Source organism: Xenopus laevis, chromosome 9_10L (genome assembly GCF_017654675.1).
Source record: "Xenopus laevis strain J_2021 chromosome 9_10L, Xenopus_laevis_v10.1, whole genome shotgun sequence".
Classification (NCBI taxonomy): domain Eukaryota; kingdom Metazoa; phylum Chordata; class Amphibia; order Anura; family Pipidae; genus Xenopus; species Xenopus laevis.
The window spans coordinates 70,753,024-70,776,509 of NC_054387.1; the positions used below are offsets into that span (position 1 = coordinate 70,753,024).

The window sequence follows — 23,486 nt, forward strand, 5'->3', positions numbered from 1 at the left end:
TGTTTGCTTGGTTTGGCTGAATCTGAATCGTGCGTTAAGTGCTAGGATTTAGCTAAACCCCAAAACACATGCTGGGTTCTGCATTTATTTTTTGCAATTCATCTCAGAACCCAAAACTGAAACAAACATATAACTTTGCGTTTCAACAGTAAAATGTGCTGCGTTCTTCCCATCACACAGAGGGCACATTACGCAAATATTTTTTTGTTAGTGATCATCCTAATGATCCTAAAGTATGGCAGCCGTTTACAGGTATGGTCATTTGATTACTTGCTTGAATCCCATAAAAAAATCAACTTTGTCATTATCATGATATGCACGGAGGCACACAATGCTGGCATTATGCCTAATCCTCTGAAAACAGTGCACCTATTGTTTCATGCGCAGAAACTGTTGAATTGTTTGGTGCAAAGCAGATTATATGCAATGGAAAAAGTGTGCAATAGAGCCAGTAATGCTTCTGTTCCTGCCATCTACTAACTGCCATATTAATGCCATATTAATGCCAAACTATCTGCCATACTAATATAAATATATACATACATACATACATGCAGACCTGCTGCTTATTTTTTTTTTTACAAGAAATATGTGTCCCCTTTATATCGTTCACCAGAAAGTAAACAACATACAGAACATTTATTTGCATATTGCTAGTTTCAGTGAGGCAAGTTAGAATCTTTTGCCTAAAACCATCCTACAATCACATATATATACAACAGCATCTGGTGGTGCGCTGGGATATTTTCAGTCTCTGTCCTGCGTTTGTTGCCTGCAATTTGGCAACAAACGCCACTCATGTGTGGTGCTTGGATTAGAAGTTTCATGATATTGGTAGTGGTGTAGTGGTGCTGTCTGACTGATCAGCCTGTGGGTCATATAGTCATATATAGATATTGAACAAGGGGTCATAACTACACAGACACCTGTCAGTTGTTCAAGCAGACCACTGCAGCTTCTCTTCCTCATCTGTCTTGGCAGATATGGCATGCCCAATCCCTGAACCTACTTATAATAAGAGTTCAGGGATGTTGGGATCAGTGGGCCTCCATACTCATAGTGAATACTATAGGAAATTTTTTTTCATGTGATATAATAGGTACATGTATGGCCAGCATCAGCAACCCAGTATTATTGGTCAGTTTAGAAATTGTTGCGCACCTGCCAGTTGATCAAGTGTAAGCATAAAGGTGGCCATACACGGGCCTCTAAAAGCTGCCGTCAGACCGAGTTGGCAGCTTATTGGCCCGTGTATGGGGCCATCCGACGGGCTTCCTCGATAGATATCTGGCCGAAAGTCGGCCAGATGTTGATCGGGCAGGGTTAAAAATCCCTTCGGCCACATGTGTTAGTTGATGCAGTCCCCTGATCCGACGATATGGCCCACGATCGGATTATCCCTATATCGCCCACCTCGGTTGCAGCATATCGGGGAGAGATCTGCTTGTTTGGCGACATCGCATATCGAGGAGAGATCCACCTGTTTGGGGACAACGCCAAACGAGCAGATCTCTAAGTGTATGGCCACCTTAAGCAACAGATGTTATCAAGTCATAAAAACCAGATTAGTAGACAGGGATACCTCCTACTGGCTAAAACCACATTTTATTAACATCAGGCAACTCCACAGTCATTTGTAGCTTTACCATTAAATGGTCAATTCATTTAACGTTTTTAATTTGTATTAATAATAAGCCCAATGCTGCAAGTATTTGTGGGTTGGCTGGGTAGCACCTTGATGCAAATGCATAATGTACCAGACATAGAGGCAAGGTACTACCATTATGCATCATATACAAGTGTGGGCTATTACTCGGGCTACCAAGGGGCTTTGAGCTGCATCTCAGTGTCTTCCTTTGGCAATCAAGCAAGGGCTGGGGCCCATAGCTGAGCTTTCAAGTTAACTAATGAGCTTTTAATTGTTGGCTTACAGTGCAAACCACTTCATAGATCTGTACTTTATTTAGTCATTAGTCTGCTTTGCTACTCCCCCCCCCCCTGCATTTACTCTCTGCCCACTTTGCCGTGAGTCATTCTAGAATGTTGAATTCTGACCTCTTGTACTAGTCAATGGGTGGTGCCGCTTCACGCACACTGACAGAAGGGAAAATCGTCTTTCTTAGGAATGTTTTAAGTCAATATTTAATTTTGTTCGCAAGCTTGTAAATTTTTATACTGTGCGTAAGTAAATATAATAATATCCGCTGAAATTAACCAGTTCCCTAAAAGGGGTCCTATGGAAAACAAGGTAAGTAAAGTGCTGTGACTGCCCATAATATAGCTGGTAGGATTGTATATGTCCGAAAATATATCACTTATGCTTCTCCTAATGCCTACATTTCTTATCACTGACCTGCTGCCTGGGATGGTTAGGCTACAAAATATCTTTCCTAGCGCCTGCTTTCCAGGTTGCCTTTATGGCACATTCAAGCAAAATAGATTTTAGCATCACTGACTGAGTAGAACCCAAAAATCAGAAAGTGCTGGAGCTCAGCCTCATTATACCCTTGCTTTCTTCTAGTCCATGTAAATCCACTCTGAGAGCAGAGAGGATAATATCTTCTATACAAAAGCCATGGCTCTGTATTCATTAATCTGTTATTGCACTAGGATGGAGTGTGAAAATAAAGGATTTGTAATTTAGATTTTCTTTGACCCATTCACAGGGATAAAGTTAATGGATCAGTCTCCATCTGAACTTTTCAGAACCTTTCCTTCCAAAGCCCCTGCCACCTTTATCTGCCCCAAACAGTAGCTTGCAACTGATGAACTGTGATCAGCCTGTGCTGCTGAAATCTTAATGGAAAATGTCAGTATGGGAAAGGGAAGAGACGATTTCCTCATTTCGCTTTGAGATTGTGAGAAATGTAGGTTTGGCACAATGTCCGTGTGTGGGTATGTCTGCACACGGCTGATTACAGAAAATAAACACAGTGCTCTCTGACTCAGGTAAGGTTGGGACAGCAGGGAAATCATAGTGTGATTGCTATATTTGCCCCTTTAGCACATTCTATAGAACGCAAATCAAAACTATATTTAAAATGCAAACTGATCCCATACGAAATATACCCCTACATTAAAGGGGTTGTTCACCTTTAAATTAACTTTTAGTATGATGCAGAGAGTGATGTTCTGAGACAATTTGCAATAGGCTTTCATTTTTTATTATTTACGATTTTTTAGGTATTTGTCTTTTTATGCAGTAGCTCTCTTGTTTTTCTGGGGGTTTTTTGTGAAATTTCCCTAGCAACCATGCATTGATTTGAATAAGAGACAGTAATATGAATAGGAGAGGACCTGAACAGAAATAAAACTTACAAAAAGTAGCAATAACCATACATTTGTAGCCTTACAGAGCATTTGTTTTTAATGACCCCCATTTCAAAGCTGGAAAGAGTCAGAAGAAGAAGATGGCAAATAATTCATAAAACAATTGAAAAATTGCTTTGAATTAGCCATTCTATAACCTACTAAAAGTTAACTCAAAGAAGAACCGCAGCTTTAACAATTATATGATTATATAATGTAAAGATCAGAACTATCCCACAAAGTGCAAATTTCTTTCTCAAGTAAGCCAAAAAAAAAAAAAAACAGATATGTCTATTCATGGTTCTCAGCTGATACTCGGGCATCTTCAGTCCAAACAGGGGTTATCGAGTACAATGACGCAGCCATTTGTTGGTTATTTAATAAAGGTTTTATATATTTATTTATTGTCCCTGATGTAAAACGTATACTGATTCCTGAGTTGTGCATTTTGAAAACAAATGAAGTTGTTTTTGTGGAGTAGGACTGAGAAACACGATAAAATTAGTTACCTGCAGTGGACCCATCTGACACAAACTGCTGTGCAGAAGAGCTAGCTCTCTAGACTGAACCAATGTGCTGTTCAGGTGGAGCTATACATACAGGTGATGTCCTGCCAAGACTCCATGTGATAGGATGCTAGCTACTATTGTGCTGTTTGTATACACTACTAATGTGTAATGTATATATATGCCGTAAGTAAAATATGCAGATGAAGCTATGTTTTATGCATTCAGTAGGCCACATTCTATTTTACAGCATGATTCTCCTTGAACACTTTTACTAATGGGAAACTTATTCCTACAATGGAAATTTGCATTTCAAATTTAGTTCCAAAACAATTTTTGGTTCACAAATCTTATTCCCCAACTTAATTTGGGTCCCCTGAGAAAAAGGTTAAGAAATGCTGTAAATCCTCAGATAACCTTGCACTGAAAGTACTTTGTGTAAGAAATAAAAATAAATAAATAAAGGAACTATCAAACTCGGGAACTTGATGCTCTTAGTATTTGCTGGGAGAGCATTTTGCACACGTAATATTTTATTTGAAGTAGGAGTGCACATAATCCACTATTTTGGGATTCGTCTGAATCGCAACCCCAATTTGCATATGTAAAATAGGACAAGGAAAGGTTAAGAATGAAAACAAAATCACAATTTCCTTTATTTCTGTGACAATAAATCACGTGGTTATAAGGATTTGGATTTGTTTCGCCAGTCACTTGGATTTACCAAATCTGAATCTGAAAAATGCTAATCCTGGATTTGGTGCATCCCTACTTTAAAGGTAGATATTAGCTTGAAGGGAAAATACCTGTTCAGTAAATCCAATGTATATCCATGAGATTTTGTGATTTGTATCTGTGATCCTTATTTGAGCTTCCTATAGTTAGCTCTCTAGTCCCTCTTACTATTTTAAACCTGTTTGCTGCAATTATAAGAGTGTCGTAATGGCCAAGTTCCACTTGTGGGATTTGTGGTTTCCTCTTTTGGTAAGGTGGAAATTAGTCTGCGCAACCACCCACTGCTGTTTTTAGACTTCACTGGCTTGATCTGCTTCTAAATTAGTTTTTATTTAGAATTGGGTGCGAAAAGCAGGCTGAAAGTTTAAGATTAACCAGCAAGTTATTGGGAGACTTTTTTTCTTATTTCTAAATGCTCCATTTAATCAAAGTTAAGGGGTATTTAACAGGAGTTCTGCGACAGTTAATGAGGTCTGTTAAATACCCTTCAACCTATAAATTGGTAAGTGTTCTTCAGAGACACTTAATGATACATTTTGTTGTTCCAATTAACATTAATAAATGTTTCCTCCTAAATTCAGAGAAGGAAATGTAACTGGTAATGAAACTCGGGACAGAAAGGAATTCTTCTCGCAGATAAAAATAATAGTTTGCTGTTTGTCATATTAATGAGCGTGGCTGCGTGTTCATTTCATCTCCAGTGTGTGCCGGGGTGAGGGAAAGTGTGCCCAGTTCACATCTACAAAGATGTCTGCTTACTATTCTTTTTACTTTCTGGTAGACTAGCCAGTTTCTTGCTGTTGGAAACATGAAGACTCATTAGTGTGTCACTGCAGATTGAGCTCTGCCATTACTGTTTGTTTATTTGTGCTCTGAAATAAATTCAAATAAGCAATGTTAAGCTCCAAAGTTGATTTAACTTGCCTAGCATTCAACCTGAACCATTTTTTACATATATCGCTTCTCCTCTGTTACTTGTTATTATGCTTTATATAGCGCTGACATATTCTGCATCTCTTTACGGAGCTTATACATTTTTTACCACAGTCCCTTTCCCAGTAAAGCTTACAATCTAAAGTCTCTATCACATTGACACACACACACTATGGTTAATTGTATCAGTCAGTGTGCTGCCTGTATGTTTTTTGACTACTGAAAGTACCTAGAGCACCAGGAGGAAACTCACACAGCCACTGGGAGAACATGTAACTTCCTTGCATATAGTGCCCTGACTAGAATCAAACCTAGGACCTCAGCACTTCAAAGCACACAAAGCACAAAAAAAAAAAAAACAATTTGCGCGTGACCGGGTCTGGAGGGGGACAGAACAGGAGTCCCGGTGGGCCCTGGGCCCCCCAGTCTGACCCTGGGTGTATACATTTATGGGCAGATTTCTCAAAGGTCGAATTTCGAATTTACATGATAAATTCGAATATATGCACAACTCGAATGAGAGGTTATTTAAGAAAAAATTAAAACGTCTACTATTCTACTGAATAGTCCCAACCTGAAAATTTTCCCTCCGAAAAAATATCAAATGTCAGGATTCAACAGACCTCTGCCATTGACTTATAAATGAACTCGGCAGGTTTTGGGTGGCGAATATTCAAATTAGAACTGTTTTCATCGTCAAGGAGTAATACATCTCTTGTTTGAATTTACATTCAAATTGGGGGATTAAAATTTGAATGTGTGAGTTTTGACACCAAAAAAGCAGTTCTAAATTCAAATTTACTATTTGATCCTTAATAAATCTCCCCCTAAATATATTACAAGTATTGACTGATACAGTAGTTAAATAGGGCCTTGCTCAGTGACGTAATTAGCAGGTTGTGCAACAACCTGCTAAGGGGCAGGCCTAACAGTGATCGATATGATACCGGAGAAATTAATCTACTTTATGGCTTACGGACATTGACTCAACAGCTCTGTTTGAAACTGGTGTCAGCAGAGTCGTGGAGTAGTTAAACTTTGACTTTGGTTTAGAAAAACCAAAGGATTTGGCTTACATTTTTTGAGCTGTGGCAGTGATAAAATGCCTTGTATGTTGTGTACTTAACATGGAAAATACATTAGTATATTAAAGGAACAGTAACAACAAAATATGAAAGTGTAATTAAATTATGAGGGTAGACTGTCAAGGTTGGGGTTGTTTTCTCTGTAAAAAAAGGCACTTGCGAGGGGACATGATTACACTTAACAAGTATATTAGAGGAAATTATAGACAAATAGCAGGGGACCTTTTTACCCATAAAGTGGATCACCGTACCAGAGGCCACCCCTTTAGACTAGAAGAAAAGAACTTTCATTTGAAACAACGTAGGGGGTTCTTCACAGTCAGGACAGTGAGGTTGTGGAATGCACTGCCGGGCGATGTTGTGATGGCTGATTCAGTTAATGCCTTTAAGAATGGCTTGGATGATTTTTTGGACAGACAGAATATGAAAGGCTATTGTGATACTAAACTCTATAGTTAGTATAGGTATGGGTATATAGAATTTATGTGAAAGTATGGAGGGGTGTGTGTATCGATGCTGGGTTTTCATTTGGAGGGCCTGGACTTGATGGACTTTGTCTTTTTTCAACCCAATTTAACTATGTAACTAAGTAAAATGTAATGTTCCTGTCTCTGGTGTTTTGATCTGGCCGCTCCATAATCTCATTGCAGATTCTGAAATGTAACAATTTGCTTCATTAGTTGACTCAGTTCATTGCCTGACCTATACAGAACACTTTACATGCTGCAGTGTCGTGTAACAGAATACTATTGAGCTAAACATGCCTGTCTTCTTCAGGTGGAATGCCAGTTCCGGGGCAGACTTCCCTGATGGAGGAGGCACTGCAGAAGATCACGCAGGCAGCACCCAGCAATACTGGCATGGAGCCTGAAACCACTGCAACTAACATTTTGGCATCTGTAAAAGAACAGGTACTGTTTGCCTTCTACCATTGGGGCACCATATGTTATAGTAGCAAGTGATTCCTGGGGAGGAAAAAAAAGTGTTCTTATTATTTTGTGTTTGTAAAATGGGATTATTAATACATGACAATATACTGACATTCTTTTTGCTGGGAATACCTTGCTTCTATAAAGGTGCAGGCAAAGGAAAGACTTGCACAGCCACATAATTTTGAAGGAGCACTTTGTTTATAAGTTAACATTGACCTCCAACTCCCTCCCCCCACCCCAGGTGATCCCCACTTTGAGCGTGCGTGGCTGTGTCCTTTACCTACCCCCAGACAGCCCATTATGCCTATCCTGGCACACCCACCCAAACCTTACCGCAACACAAGTCCCACTCATTTTGTTACCTGCAGATTACACATTCTTGTCCCCCCCCCTCTGATATAGCACCCTTTCATGTGACCATGGAACGCCTCTGTGACTTGGACATTTCCATGTTTGATTGGTGCTTAATTCAAATCGAACCTCATCAAGCATTTTAGTAATTTATTCTGTTATAATCTGACCATTCAACATTATTGTTTTTTATTGTACTTCAGACACATGCAGTGTGGCAGCTTCCACTCATTACTGAGAAAGATATTTAAATATGTTTTACCGGGAGAAAGGTTCGAAAGGAAAGTAGCCTTGCTTAAAAATGCAGTATCTTTTAAGTGAAATGGATCTGACAGCGTGGTTAAATACAGCAGGGAGGGTGCCACAGGGCTGCATGTCCTTTCTGGGCCTCCCTGAGATAGAGGGGCCTGCTGATAGGTCTTTATACTTCTGGTTCTGGATCTTTCAGAGAAATCCATATACTTCAGTAACAGAAATTTTACATCAAGATTTGGATCTTTCCTCTGGTCTAATAAAAAAACACCCTGATTCAACATCTGAATCTTGAGCCCAACACACACAGAGAGCAATGAGAAGCTGGTTGTCATAGCAACCCCACAGCATCTGAAATATGGACCGAAATGTTATACATACAAACCAATAGCCAATTCCTGGAAGAAAAAGCTGTGCAAAGTAGTGTAAGTAAAGCAATTAATAACAGATAATAACACTACAGCAATGCTGGGGTTGAACCTCCAGGGAAGATGGTACAGGCTGGCTACATGTTCTCCTAATTCCTGTAATTGTTAACACCTTCCTTTCCTGGTGATTAGTTGGCCATTGTTAGTAAATTGGCAACATTTCCACGTCTAAAAATTAGGTGGTCCTTCATGGTCTGCAGGCAATATTCTTTTTTTTTTTAGCTTCTTATGTTTATATAAAGCTATTTTTTTTATATTGGGGCTGTCTGCCCTGTAACTATTGAACACAAAACTTGGCACCCCCTAACAACCAAAGGCTTTGGAGGGTTGAGGGGGCTGTTGAGGCCAAGGGCTAAAGATTGGACACTCCCACGTGCTGGTATTGGCACTGTTATAAAAAACTAATTGTCCCGAGTGCCTCTGGGACCCATTAGAGGGCACGTTTTATTACAGCTGATTTATGAACGTAGAGCCTAAATTGCACAATTGCAGATGCCAAATATTTTCCAGCTTATAGCAAAACAAATTGCTTATTGGTTGTTCTTGGCACTTGTGCAATTTAGCATCTACCCCCATTTGTAATAAAGGGCAGATGGTTTGTCCTGGCACAGTAACCCATAGCAACCTGTAAGATGGAGGCAGGTGACCATTGCATGCTATTTGCTGACCAATGGCTGTAGACCTGTATGAAACATTGCACCTATTAAGGGAATTGTTTAGTGTAAGAATAAAAAAATGACTAGATAGGCTGTGCAAAATAAAAAATGTTTCTAATATAGTTAGTTAGCCAAAAATTTAATGTATAAAGGCTGGCGTGATTGGATGTCTAGCCAGAACACTACTTCCTGCTTTTCAGCTCTCTTGGTTTACACCGACTGGTTACCAGGCCGTAACCAATCAGAGACTTGAGGGGGGCCACATGGGTCATATCTGTTGCTTTTGAATCTAAGCTGAATGCTGAGGATCAATTGCAAACTCACTGAACAGATATGTACCATGTGGCCCCCCTTCAAGTCGCTGACTAGCTCAGAGTTAGCTGAGAGCTGAAAAGCAGGAAGTTGTGTTCTTGTTATTATATTACACATCCAGTCACTCCAGCCTTTATACATTACATTTTTGACTAACTAACTATATTAGAAACATTTTTTATTTTGCACAGCCTATCTATTTACACACTTTTTATTTTCACACTGAACTGTTCCTTTAAGTGACCCCCTATATTTGAAAATAGTGCAATAATGTGAATGTAATAGGGGCCTCAGATTGTAAGCTTCAATGGGTCAGAGGTGATTGTGAATGGTGTATTATCTCTGTAAAGCCCTGCGGCACATATCAGCACTATATAAATAAAGGATAATAATAAAGTGTCCATTTGCTTGGCATATGCTGGTACCAGTGCAGCTTGGGAATGCAGAGCTCTGCTGTCATGCTGTGTCTGTAAAGCTTATTTATGACTTGTATTTGATGGATGTTTGAGAAGGTAATACAGAATATTCAGCACACAATTGCGTTGCTGGGATCTGATTTCTGGGTGCCAGTTTATGAGTGACATTTCATTTACTGCAGGATAGTAATATCTGTCCATTCAGTCTCTGGTTACCCAGTGGTTACATGCTGTCTATCTTGCATTGCTTCTGATATTCACAGTCCATAAACCACAGTGTTCTACTGCTGGTATTTTTCTTTTACTCTTAAATGTTAAATTAGGATTGGGTGACTAATATGTGTTTAAGTATTATTGTTATTGTCCCTTTTCTTTGCCCTAATCAACCAGAAATAATATGTAATACCCACAGTCATTAACAACCTATATAATATATCATATCATTATGAAAAGCACTTGGAGATATCCTTAATATATATATTTTTTAAAATAAATATGAGGGTTTAAAAGTTACCTCAGAGTTCCATGATATGTATTAATGCATTCAGCCTATGGCCATTTGCTTTTATACCAGTACTGAACTCCTGGTATTTACATATACAGGTATTGGACCTGTTATCCAGAATGCTCGGGGCCTGTGGCTTTCCAGATAAAGGATCTTTCCGTAATTTGGATCTTTTGGCCTTAAGTCTTCTAGAATGTATATATATATTAGTATATACACAAAATTTGAGCATAGGGGACTGTCATGCTGTTTGCCTACTGCAGTTGCTGTTTTTCAGTGGCCAGATAAAAGCTGTTTTCCCTTATCTTCCCTCTTGTACTACTCAGGAGATAGAGGTAGGGATAAGCAGCTCAAAGGGAAATTGATGCCCCATAAGACAAAATTGGTTATAGGGCTAAAATAGCCTTATGTCCAGGAACAGATTTTCTTATTTACTTCAGTAAATAAAGAATATTTCTTCAATCGGTTTTTCTTTTTTAACATAATTGTTGCTGTCGGCAGCGAGTTGCTGGGGCCCATGGAACGGGTAAGAGCTGCTAGAGGAAATCAATATGACAAAAGAAAGCAGCACAGAATATATATGATAATAAGCCCCAATATGTTATTATTTGGTATCTCCTAAATGTGGCCTTTCTGTGTGATGCTGAGCATTTATGTGCATCTGTGTGAGCACTCCCACTATATTATTTCCTGTAAGAACATAGTGGGTGCCATGACTCATCTGTGAGAAACATGTTTAATGTTTCCAATAGATTCATACCTACTGACATAATTTCCTTTATTGCTTCCTTACAATATCAGTATATTGTAGCAATTGCCTTTATTTGCATAATTATGCCTGTATTATCCTGTGCTACTCTACTCACTAGAATATCATTCAGAATGAAGGGGACAATGTGCCACAGCATAGAATTACCTGAATACTGATCATTGATATACTAATCATTGGTCTTAGTTGCTCTGCTTTGTACTGAATTTAAGTTCTATTCATGTATATGGAATATAGTTACATATATAGTTACATCTAGCAGCTACGTTCTAACCCAAAACGGTAGCATACTAGAAATTTTTCTTTCACTACTTGGATTTGTTCTGGAGAGCCACAATGTTATTGCTATTCAGCTAATACAAATACAATAATAACAATACACTTATGGCCCCACATTTGTGTTAAACTACAACAACCGGCCTCCTTACACACTTGAGAAAGGGCACCAAAGGCCCGAAACATGTTATGTGAATTGTAGTCCACAAATAAATTGAATCACGGCAGTTTTGCTTGAGGTGCTTTCCTTAATCATTGGTTTTGATATTACTGAAGGGGTAGCGGTGCCCTGGAGAAGGATTGATGCTTTTGGATGTGAATCGGTTAAAGGCAGAGCGTAAGAACACCCCTTTGGAAGTAACCGGCATACTTAGGGAAAGCCTTTAACCTATAATATTTAAAAAAAAAAAAAATATATATATATATATATATGTAAAAATATATAATCTAATACACAAGAGCCATGAATATCTTGTAAATTATATCCTTATAAACGGTGAGTTCTGATGTAATTTCTGTCACATGACTCACTGAAACTTGTGTATTATAATAAATAAAGTATCCCCAGTTGCAGAATAAGAGGATATTAGAAGTTACCTTGGAGTTTGATGACCTGTATAAAAACACTTGGCCTTTGGCCTCGTGTTTTTACATGGTCATGAAACTCCTCTGTAACTTATAATATCCTTATATTTTACAAGAGGGGGTACTTTATTCAATATATATATATATATATATATATGTGATAAAGGGTCAGCACACTCATTTGTAGATCAATCAAACGTGATTTTATTCAACACAGCATTGTGTCCTTTATCAAGGTCCCCAAGTGGGACCGAAACGTTGGACACAATGCTGTGTTGAATAAAATCACGTTGGATTGATCTACAAATGAGTGTGCTGACCCTTTATCACATACATTACAACTTTTGATCGTGCACCTCAGCAAAACAGGAGAAAAGAGTGCGGACACCCATGAGACTGAGGGTATATATATAATATTATAATTGTAGCTTAGCGATGTCATTTCTGTCACATGACTCACTGAAACTTTCGTATTATAATAAATAAAGTACCCCCTGTTGCAAAATATAGAAGTCACCTTGAAGCCCATGTTCTATGTAAAAACACAGCAGGCTTCAGCCTCATGTTTTTTATGGTCATGGAACTCCTCAGTAACTTATAATATCCTTATATTTTACAAGAGGGGATACAATATATACAGTTTACAAAGCAGGCACTCACGTCACTGAAGTCCTGTTGGCCTGGGTGCAGTTCAGGGTAAATCCATTCATCCACAGCAAAGAAGGAATCTGCACTCTCAGAATACAGTAGGTTGTTTATTAGGTAGAGACTTACATTACTGTCTCTCTCTCTCCCCCACCCTTAGCTGACCAAATGGGAATAGCAAATTCAGGTTCCCACTTAAAGGAGAACTAATGTTTAACAACAAAATAGTGAAGAAATGCTGAATGCTTACATTGTATCAACAGTCTGATCCATCAGGGCAGAGAATAGAAAGGGACAGACACACTGCTTTCAATAGCAATACGGTACATATAGAAATAAAAACCATAGAAAATTTGTAATGATTGTATACAGTAAAACCTCAATTTTACATCCCCTGATTTTAAGTTGTGCCTCATTTTATATATTTTTTGTTTTTCCACCTATATATTATGCATAATACATTTCCCTGATTTTACATTTTTCTGGTCCCCTGAAAAACGTACAAGGGGGGTTCTACTGTATTGCAAAGTTTAGAATTATGTTTTCTTTTATTAGACAATACGTTATTTTTGGTTGACATTACCATTAAGTTGATAAAATACAGCACTTTTAGCCATAATCATTTTTAGGGGTTACCTCTCTTTCAAAATATATAATCCAATCCAGAATTCAGTTTCTCAACTGCTTTAACCTGCATCAGACATGGGTTTTGAGGACCCGGGGAGCTGTAGTTTATTAACTTAAAAAACAAGATATTGGTGTTTGTATTAAAGGAATACTGTCATGGGAAATAAAAAATTTTCAAAATGAATCAGTTAATAGTGCTGCTCCGGCAGAATTCTGCACTGAACTCCATTTCTCAAAAGAGCAAACAGATTTTTTTATATTCAATTTTGAAATCTGACATGGGACTAGACATATTGTCAATTTCCCAGCTGCCCCAAGTCATGTGACTTGTGCTCTGATAAACTTTAATCACTCTTTACTGCTGTACTGCAAGTTGGAGTGATATCACCCCCCTCCCTTTTCCCCCCCAGTAGCCAAACAAAAGAACAATGGGAAGGTAACCAGATAACCGCTCCCTAAGGGCTAGTCCACACGGGGAGATAGCCACGCGTTTGCGGTCGCGGCGACAAAGCGCCGCGCCAGTCGCCGCGACCGGCGCAGGCGACAGTTTTGTATGGGCGCCTGTGTAAAAACGCCTGTGCTAACCACACGAGGCGATGCGCTTTTCAACAGTCGCCTGAAAAAGCCTGGCGAGGCATTTTCAGGCGACTGTTGAAAAGCGCATCGCCTCGTGTGGTTAGCACAGTCGTTTTTACATAGGCGCCCATACAAAACTGACGCCTGCGCCGGTCGCGGCGACTGGCGCGGCGCTTTGTCGCCGCGACCGCAAACACGTGGCTATCTCCCCGTGTGGAATAGCCCTAACACAAGATAACAGCTGCCTGGTAGATCTAAGAACAACACTCAATAGTAAAAACCCATGTCCCACTGAGACACATTCAGTTACATTGAGAAGGAAAAACAGCAGCCTGCCAGAAAGCATTTACAGGCACAAGTCACATGACTGGGGCAGCTGGGAAATTGACAAAATGTCTAGCCCCATGTCAGATTTCAAAACTGAATATAAAAAAATCTGTTTGCTCTTTTGAGAAATGGATTTCAGTGCAGAATTCTGCTGGAGTAGCACTATTAACTGATGTGTTTTGAAAAAAACATGTTTTCCGATGACAGGGATCCCTTTAAGGCTAAATGAGAGAGCTTGTGGTACTCTTCACCACATGTTGTAATACTACAACTCCCAGAATCCCACTGGCAGCCGTGGTTTCTTTTCATACTCATCAGTAGATGCTGTGATTCTGTTGATGCAGTCCCCTGGCTGTTATGAAGGAGCACTTTTGCAAATGGAATCATAATCACAACCTGTATATCGCAGAAAATTGCCTCATTATTCTATACTTGTTATATTGATGGCATTACAGTGAGATCCTTCTCATCCCATTGTTTAACAGCTAGCAGGCGGCACGGCACTGTCTACTGAGCATTCATGTTATCCCGCTTGTTACAGTTCCGTAGAGTTATTTTTCTCTACTAACATATCTATATATAGCGCTTCCAGTGGTGCCATAAAAGGCACAGTTTGCAAGATGCCCATCTATTTAACTGGGTACAATGTCAGAAGATAACAGAGAAACTCTGAGGTCAGTGTCTCACATTCTGCTTTTCATCCCCTAAGAGTGAGAACCCAATGGCCACCATTTTATCCCTTTAACCCTCTTACTGCTGCTTTTATCTGCATTATGCAGCATTTTGCAACGTTTCCCCTGGAGCTCTTCAGATCTTTCAACAACTGAGAATATTTTTTGTGGTTGGCAATCACCTCTTGCAATAAAGTATCATTTGCTTGTGTAATTACATTTCACTCTGGAAGAAGATAAGTATTTATACAAAAATAACTGTCTAAAACTAAATTCTTGCCTCCGTTTACTTGTTTGTTGGACTATCTTCTCCTATGTATGGCTGATGCTGCTAGTGTCCAGCTTGACAACAACGGCAAAAACCAATAGGCCAGTCCATTGCCTCTTTGCCTGCCATCAGACTTTTCCTTGTAGAATTCTCATTCTCTCTCTCTCTCTCTCTCTCTCTCTCTCTCTCTCTCTCTCTCTCTCTCTCTCTCTCTCTCTCTCTCTCTCTCTCTCTCTCTCTCTCTCTCTCTCTCTCTCTCTCTCTCTCTCTCTCTCTCCTCTCTCTCCTCTCTCTCCTCTCTCTCCTCTCTCTCTCTCTCTCTCTCCTCTCTCTCCTCTCTCTCCTCTCTCTCCTCCTCTCTCTCCTCTCTCTCCTCTCTCCTCTCTCTCTCTCTCTCTCTCTCTCTCTCCTGGAGTAATCTGAAGCACACATCTTCTATGCTAAAAGGCTGCTGTTGCCATGAACATGTTACAGAAGCCTTACAGCATTTTATAGCCTAACATTTTGTTAAGCTTTTCTTCTCCTTTAACAAATGTTAGTGGACGATCTATGCAAGTTATTCAATGTATTACATGGATATCTAGTATTAAAATTGTCTTTTTTTTTTTTTTTTGCGTTTGTTTGCCACTTCACATAATCAGTCCATTTTTATAATATGCGGTCTGTTCTGTTTGCATTGAGATGGCGAAATATTCAGAAATGCCAGCAGCTGTAGCAGTTGCACCTGACCATAAGCGAGTGTTCCGGCTGAAACTGCTCACTAACATACAAGCAGCTCTGCTCTACACCATTGTGCATTGTTATAAATAAATGATGCCCACTCTTCCGAATTTTCTTTCTAGCCAAAAGCTTTAAGAAAACAAACTGCTGCTACTGCCAATTCGGGGTCCAGAAGTTGGAAAACGAAGCTTTGCTAGTATTCTTGCCTCTCTCCCCCACACAATGAGCTTAGTATCATTTGTATGAAAAGCCTATCTGTTCCCACTGAGAAAAGCGCTATACTAAATGGAGAATTGGCTGTTTTCTTGTCATAATTATGCAGAAATCGTTCTGGGTTGGATCGTGATTTTATTACCGCATTGGAGCTTGCAAAAGGGAATGTAGAAGAAATTGTGCTTAAAAATTGATTTAAAGTCAAAGCAGCCTATAGGTGGCACTGATAAATAGAGTAGGCAATTGTTTACTGCGTTGTAAATATTAATAAGCTCTCTCTGAGCAGGTATTGGAACTCTTGGCCCCCAAAATATGCATTATATGCATTATATACCAGAATTGTGTTGGCTAGTACCAAATGAAGAATTCAAGGCAGGGGGATCAGATTAACCACTAGTAATTCATCCCAATATTTCTTTAGAGCCATACAAAACTGAAGCATGTATACATTTTTCTTTCAATAGCTAGTCATTCTCCTTAACCCTCATACACTCACATCATCCATACATCCATCCTTTCTTGACTAATGCACACTATGTAAATCATAAAAATGTGGGCCCTTTGGCTCCCAGTAGTGTAGATAAGCCCTTTGGCTCCCAGTAGTGTAGATCGGCCCTTTGGCTCCCAGTAGTGTAGATCAGCCCTTTGGCTCCAAGTAGTGTAAGGCAGCTCTTTGGCTCTCAATAGTATAGATCAGCCTTTTTGCTCACAATAGTATAGAGCAGCCTTTTGCCTCCCAGTAGTGTAAAGCAGCTCTTTGGCTCCCAGTACTGTGCAATGTTAATGTTCATCATCAACCTACCAGATCTTCCATATCCAAATCATAATGTTTGTCCCTAACTATTCGCAAGAGTCAGTTTGTGCACCAGGGAGTAATATGATAGCCTTAGGGATCACTCAAAAGCTGTATGAAAATTGGCTTCAGAATTTTACTAACTCTCTGTTCTGTTTAACCATTCTAGAACAAGATTTATATTCCCTGCAGCATTAGTAGCTGTAAGTGATTGTAAATTGAAAATACAAAGGGTTTTGTAGATGTCGGCAAATTTTTATGCGTCAGTTGTCTTGTGGATGCACAGAAATATTAGGAGCACAGGTACACTCATTAATCATGTTCTTGTGTCTGTCTGACAGTCCAAGTAAGTCTGTGCACTGGAGAGTGGTGAGGTCACTTACCCAACATTAGGCCAAAGGAAAGCTAAGGTTTATGAATTCCAGTAGTTTCCATTCTGATTTACCAAATGTATCATTATAATAGATTGTTTTTGACACCAAATCAAGAGGGATTCTCTCTGGCAGTACTGCAAAATGTGAGATGTTTGTATAGTGAATAAAGTAGCCCCTCTTGTAAATTATAAGGAAATTATTAGTTTTATGACCATATAAAAACACGAGGCCGAAGGAACTCCGAGGTAACTTCCAATATCCTCATATTTTGCAATAGGGGCTACTTTATTTATTATAATACACAAATTTCAGTGAGTCATGTGATAGAAATGACATCACAACTCACCGTTTATAACTGTTAACATCAGAACTCACCATTTATAAGGATATAATTTACAAGATATTCATGGCTTTTGTGTATTATATTGAATAAAGTACCCCCTCTTGTAAATTACAAGGATATTATAAGTTTCATGACCATATAAAAACACAAGGCTGAAGGCAGAGTGTTTTTATACAGGTCATGGAACTCTGAGGTAACTTCTAATATCCTCATATTTTGCAACTGGGGGTACTTTATTATAATACACAAGTTTCAGTGAGTCATGTGACAGAAATGACATCAGAACTCACCATTTTTAACTGATGACATAAGAACTCACAGTTTATAAGGATATCATTTACAAGATATTCATGGCTTTTGTGTATTATAAACACGTATAGCCAGCCCATGTATTCATGTCTGTTCCAAGCAACAACCCCCAACCCTTATATAGCTATATCATATAGGATTATGTTCAACCTAAGGAACTACAGTTGTTGTCAAGATATTTGGACTTGTAGCTTAGCAACAACTGGAGTAATATTTTGATAACCACCACATTTTTACTCAAATGAATATTATCATATTTCCATTTATAGTCTTTTTAATTGATATAACAACTATAATTTTCAAAGGATGATTCTTTTTATTGATATCCCAATTGACAAAGGACTTAAACATTAATGGCACTCATATGTATGTACGGGACACGGAATGTCGATAGTAAAAACTGAAGGCGAAGATATACTGAATAATACATCTCCTTATTGTCAGATTTAAATATATTACAAGTTACCAGAGAGTTGTATGACCATATAATGCTGAAGTGCTTTCAAATAGTTCATAAAAATGTGAAATAGGTGCAACCAAGACATATCACTTAGCACAAATAACTGGTGTCCCTGATCACATGTATAATTAGGCATTGGTTATAATTATATTTTAGTTTTTTTCATTTTTCTGTATTATAAAGATGTACTGTGGAGTTAGATATAAGGTTTTAATGGCTGCTTAAGGACCAGGTACCTACTAGTCATGAATGCAATGATAACAGCAAACTTGTGGAAATGGAGATACAGTCCCTTTTCTGCTCAAGCATATTGCTCATTGTATGGCCAGCCGTTGAGAGCTTTTAAGGCAATGTAAAAAAATGCCTTATGTCAACCAAAATATCTACCTTCACAGATCCCATCCTTGCATACACATGCATTCCTATAAAAATGAATTTTAGCCTATATTTCTTGTGGCAGTTTTTTGTTTCATGCTTTTTATTTTTCCCAGCTGTAATTTTTGTTGTGATTCTTCGACAAATTAACCCAATTTCTAGAGCTGAATGTGACTTGTTTTGTCTGAGTAGTCATCAAAGAGGAGAATACCGTAATCCTGCTCTATTCTAATTCCGACTCATGCCTTTGATTTCCCACCAGTCTTCAGGCTTATGATTAAAATCATTTCCCTTCTGCATATTGTTATCGGCCTATGTAATTTCATCATACTCCACACACCATATTTCAGGACTTCTTGTTGAAGTGTAAATTGGTTCTCTTTCTGTATATTCATGATGAACTGAGAGAAGATGATAAAAAAGAAAGCTGTGTATAAAATAAATAAAAATTATGGTTAAATATTTTTAGGATTCAAGATATTCTTATGTATTCATAACATATTGATCAGAACTCTGCTGCTTAAAGATTTATAAACTTTTGGGCTGGGCCTCTTGGAGGGGCAATATCTTCGTGCTAATTTTCTACACATAATACTCTTATAATTATAGCAGGTTGAAAAAAAAAATGAGGGATGGCTGGCTAAAGGTTACTTCAGCCTATGAAATATGTGTTGTTTTGTATTGGATAGGGATGCACCGAATCCAGGATTCGGTTCGGGATTCGGCCAGGATTCTGCCTTTTTCAGCAGGATTTGGATTCCGCCGAATCCTTGTGCCCAGTCGATCCGAATACTAATTTGCATATGCAAATTTGGGGCGGGAGGGAAATCATGAATTTTTGTAAGAAATCAAGGAATTAAAAATGTTTTCCCCTTCCCATCACTAATTTGCATATGCAAATTAGGGTTCGGATTCGGTTCGGTATTCGGCCGAATCTTTCACAAAGGATTCGGGGGTTCGGCCGAATCCAAAATAGTGGATTAGGTGCATCCCTAGTATTGAACACGAGTCACTTTAGAAATACATATTATTTACATTTAGATGCCCCCTGTCTGGTTTTGAGAAGTTCAGTTCAGCATTGTAAACCCCAAAATAAAAACCTGCCCAGTAGCCACTTTCAATGTCACAGCCCTGCTCCCAAACATTAAGACTTCCGCCTCCCATGTGACTCATGACCCCACCCCATACATCAGCAAGTAGTATCCAGTTTCACTGCTGATGTCCTCATCCAGCCCTCTTGACATCATGTCATCATCAGTCTGCCACTATACATTTTTTGCGGAGGCTGATGGTGGCAAACCCTGTTTAGGCTTTGGCCACATGGAGCATTTGCTCTGCCTCTCTCAGCCTGCATTTTCTCTATAGGCAAAGAAAAGCGGATCATCTCTCTTCCACATCTCTGTATCTGCGCTGAAAAGTACAGCTTAATGTGGCCATATATGTTACAATTACAATCTTTCCTGGAAAAAATCTTTCCAGGAAAGATTAATCCCAACACATATGTAGAGCTGAATTGTCAGATATAAAAGGTAGAATTAGAAACAGGGGCGATTCTAGCCATTATGCCACCTGAGGCGGCCTTCTTTTGCCGCCCCCACCCCTCCCCACGGCACTCACCTTTAGAGTGCCATAGAGGGCAGGGGCGGTCCATGTCGCTTAGTGCAGAGAGCGCAATTGCGCTCTCTGCACTAGATGAGCCAAGTTTCCGGGTTGAAAACCGGAAATTCGGCTCTTAGTTACCAGGAGCGGCATTTTTGCCGCCCCTGGCAACCAAGGGGGCGCTGCCGCCTGAGGCGAGTAGCTCAACTCGCCTCATTGGTGGAGCGCCCCTTGGTAGAAACAATAGAATTCTATCTGTATCAAGATTCAGCACAAACAATAGCTGATTTTGGGGTGCCTTCAAAGGCGCCCAATCAAAATTTTCCATCCAGCCTGATCTACGAGCCAATCAATATCCAAGTCTTCTGCCAATATTGGTCGGCTCATCTCCCAGCATACACACACACCGAATATCATATGAAAATTGGTTTCATACAATATTGATGCATCTATGGCCACCTTTACACCTGAAAGCAGGTACAAAGAGCGGAGATCAGCCTGAAAAATGCAAAAGCATACATTTTAAGCTGTGTCCACTGTTCTGATTTGTGTCCCCACACACTCGGGCAGCAGCTGTACTTAACAGTGCATACACAGAGATGCGGAAGAGTGCGGGGATTAACAACAAGTCGCCCAAAACAACATATTTGTGTATACATATCTGGAAGTTCAGACTGGAGTTCAGTCAGAGTTGTACACTATTTATCTAGCTAGCGCTTTTAAAGAAAATGGAATGATGGAATGATAAAAAATATTTCCTTTAATGCATTTGTTATTTTAATATCGAGACTTTAATTCAAACTGATGCCGGCATGGAATGCTGTTTGTAGCAGGAGTGAGAGACATCACCCCCGTTTTTGTCACTTGCTGTACAGTACAGAGGAGCTCCAGCTGTATAATATTTCATTTGTGAGAGCACGGCACAGGCACGCAACAAATGAAATGGCCTTGCAACCACTTGAGTTAATTATACAGTTGAGAAAGGAGCAGTGCAGTGCAAATTCATCTTTTAACAGCACAAGTGGGTATTCAGTGAATAGCTTGGAAGTTTCCTGCAGCTCCTGAAGCCCTTAGGTGGCACTTCTAATCCCAAGAATTGATTAAAAAAGGCAGAGAATAACAGAAATTGTGCAAAGCTTAAAAATCATCACATCATAATGTTGCTCTGGAGACCTTTTCAAAATTTGACTCAAAAGCCACTGGAGTGACACTCACTGTCCTTAACTGGGGGTGAAAAGAAAACTCCAAGGAGTGAGTTTTGCCTTTCAGGCAACTATTTGTCTAGATATTATTTTGTCATGTATACAATAGTGAAAAAATACTGAAAATATTTAGCTTTTTAGCAATGACAAGTTGATGACTACTGTGCTACCAGCGTTATTATATGAAAAAGAAAAATTATTGGAACAAAAGTTTATCTTGGCGACATGCCACAGAAAGTACTTGATACCATAGTGTGGTTAGCCAGCTGTGTGCCGAGGAACACTTTATGTGCCCACATGTTATGCAAGATGCTTAATCTTTTCCAGGTGTTATCCTACGGGCATCTGTTCCTCATAATTACATTCAGCAGGAAGACTCAGAGACTTGAATCCACCAGCAAGTGTCTAAAACATTTTTACGGACAAATTCCATTTTGGCCAGAAATGCAGAGCAACTTAAAGATACAGCCAATGTCTTCTGAACCCAAAAATTGTATGGCTAATCCAGCCTTTTCAATCCATCTTCATAATTTTTTTTATACTTTTTGCATTATTTGCTGCCTTCTTTTGACTCTTTCCAGCTTTCAAATGGGGGTCACTGACCCCATCTAAAAAACAAATGCTCTGTAGCGATACAATTATTGTTATTGCTATTTTTTTGTACTCCTCTTTCTATTCAGGCCCTTTCCTATTCATATTTCAGTCTCTTATTCAAATCAATGCATGGTTGCTAGAGTAATTTTAACCTAAGCAACCAGATTGTTGAAATTGCAAACTGGAGAGCTGCTAAATAAAAAGCCAAATAACTGAAATACCACAAATAATCAGCAGTTAGCATTTACTGATCAGTCGTTTGAAAATAAAGGTGTCATTGGTTGCCATGGGTTACTAGATATGAGCATACTTAGACTTATTACATTACCTCCATTTGGCTATAAATGAAATGAAAGATACAGTGTAAAATGCAACCCACCATTTGATTGGTTGGTAAACTAGTTAGGTTACCAGGACTGAGGAAAACTACACCTTTCTCTGTCATGTGCAGGGTCTTGTTAGTCTTTACGGAGATAGTGATATTAGTTAGTTTGGAGTCTCTTTATAGGAGATCAGGTTTCAAACTTGCAAAATATTGGTATTGACCACCAATGTGAACTCCTGGAGAAACACGAGTACACTTGAAAGCCTGTAAAACAATGACTATTACATGCATCCAGTTGAATGGATGCTATAGGTAATAAGACCAGTACCAAACATTGCCCCTTTTATTACATTGCCACAATAGAGGTAAGGTTTTTGCTTCAATTCTATTAGCCCAATTTGACCAATGTAGGCATTTACTTATCTGCTGTTTGAAAGCAATTATTCATTTAGCATGGGGAATGCCTTTTGCTGAGGTAAATATATGTGTGGATTTGTTTTATCCCCTTAATATGAAAGGCAATATGCCCTGTATAAAATGTTTATAACTTGGGAAATAGTGATGTGCGGTTAAACCCCGAACCCCATTGGGCCTCGAGCTCTGGGATTGCCCAGATCCAGTACCCAATAGCAACCTCTGGTTTATTTACCACCCTACCCCGGGTCTTTACTCTTTGCTAGTTTGCTTTGTATAGTTTGTTTTCACCTTTGATTTAATTGGATTTTTGGATCTACTGAAATAATGATTATTTAACCAATGGTCTATGTTTTATTTGTCTTTGTATGCAAAAATAGAGATATTAATTTATATCTTTGGGAAGCTCTTTGTGGATGAAAAATCTATAAAATGACTTGTGTCCTTCCTTTTACATATTTTTATTTGTTTGCCATGCTGCCCGTGACTGTGCTGTGCTGTGTTTCAGAGGTCTGAAGACACAAACTAGTGTTGTTGACATTGCCAGATTTAGAATGGACAGGAAAATAACGTTATTTTGGAACTTAAAATGTTTCCTCCT

At 39.0% G+C, this 23,486-nt stretch overlaps 1 protein-coding gene across 6 annotated transcripts in view; it reads left to right on the forward strand.

Moving 5' to 3' along the window:
- The window catches only part of pkp4.L (plakophilin 4 L homeolog), a 179,975-nt gene that overhangs the window by 63,296 nt on the left and 93,193 nt on the right, over positions 1–23,486 (forward strand). For 5 of the 6 annotated variants that reach the window (XM_018235796.2, XM_018235792.2, XM_018235794.2 and 2 more), the window contains one exon: positions 7,346–7,479. The exons of the other annotated variant lie outside the window; for it this stretch is intronic. In XM_018235796.2, coding sequence (XP_018091285.1) covers positions 7,351–7,479 — 129 coding nt within the window. In that variant the 5' untranslated portion in view covers positions 7,346–7,350. The remainder of the gene's footprint in view (positions 1–7,345; positions 7,480–23,486) is intronic. 6 annotated transcript variants of the gene reach the window in all.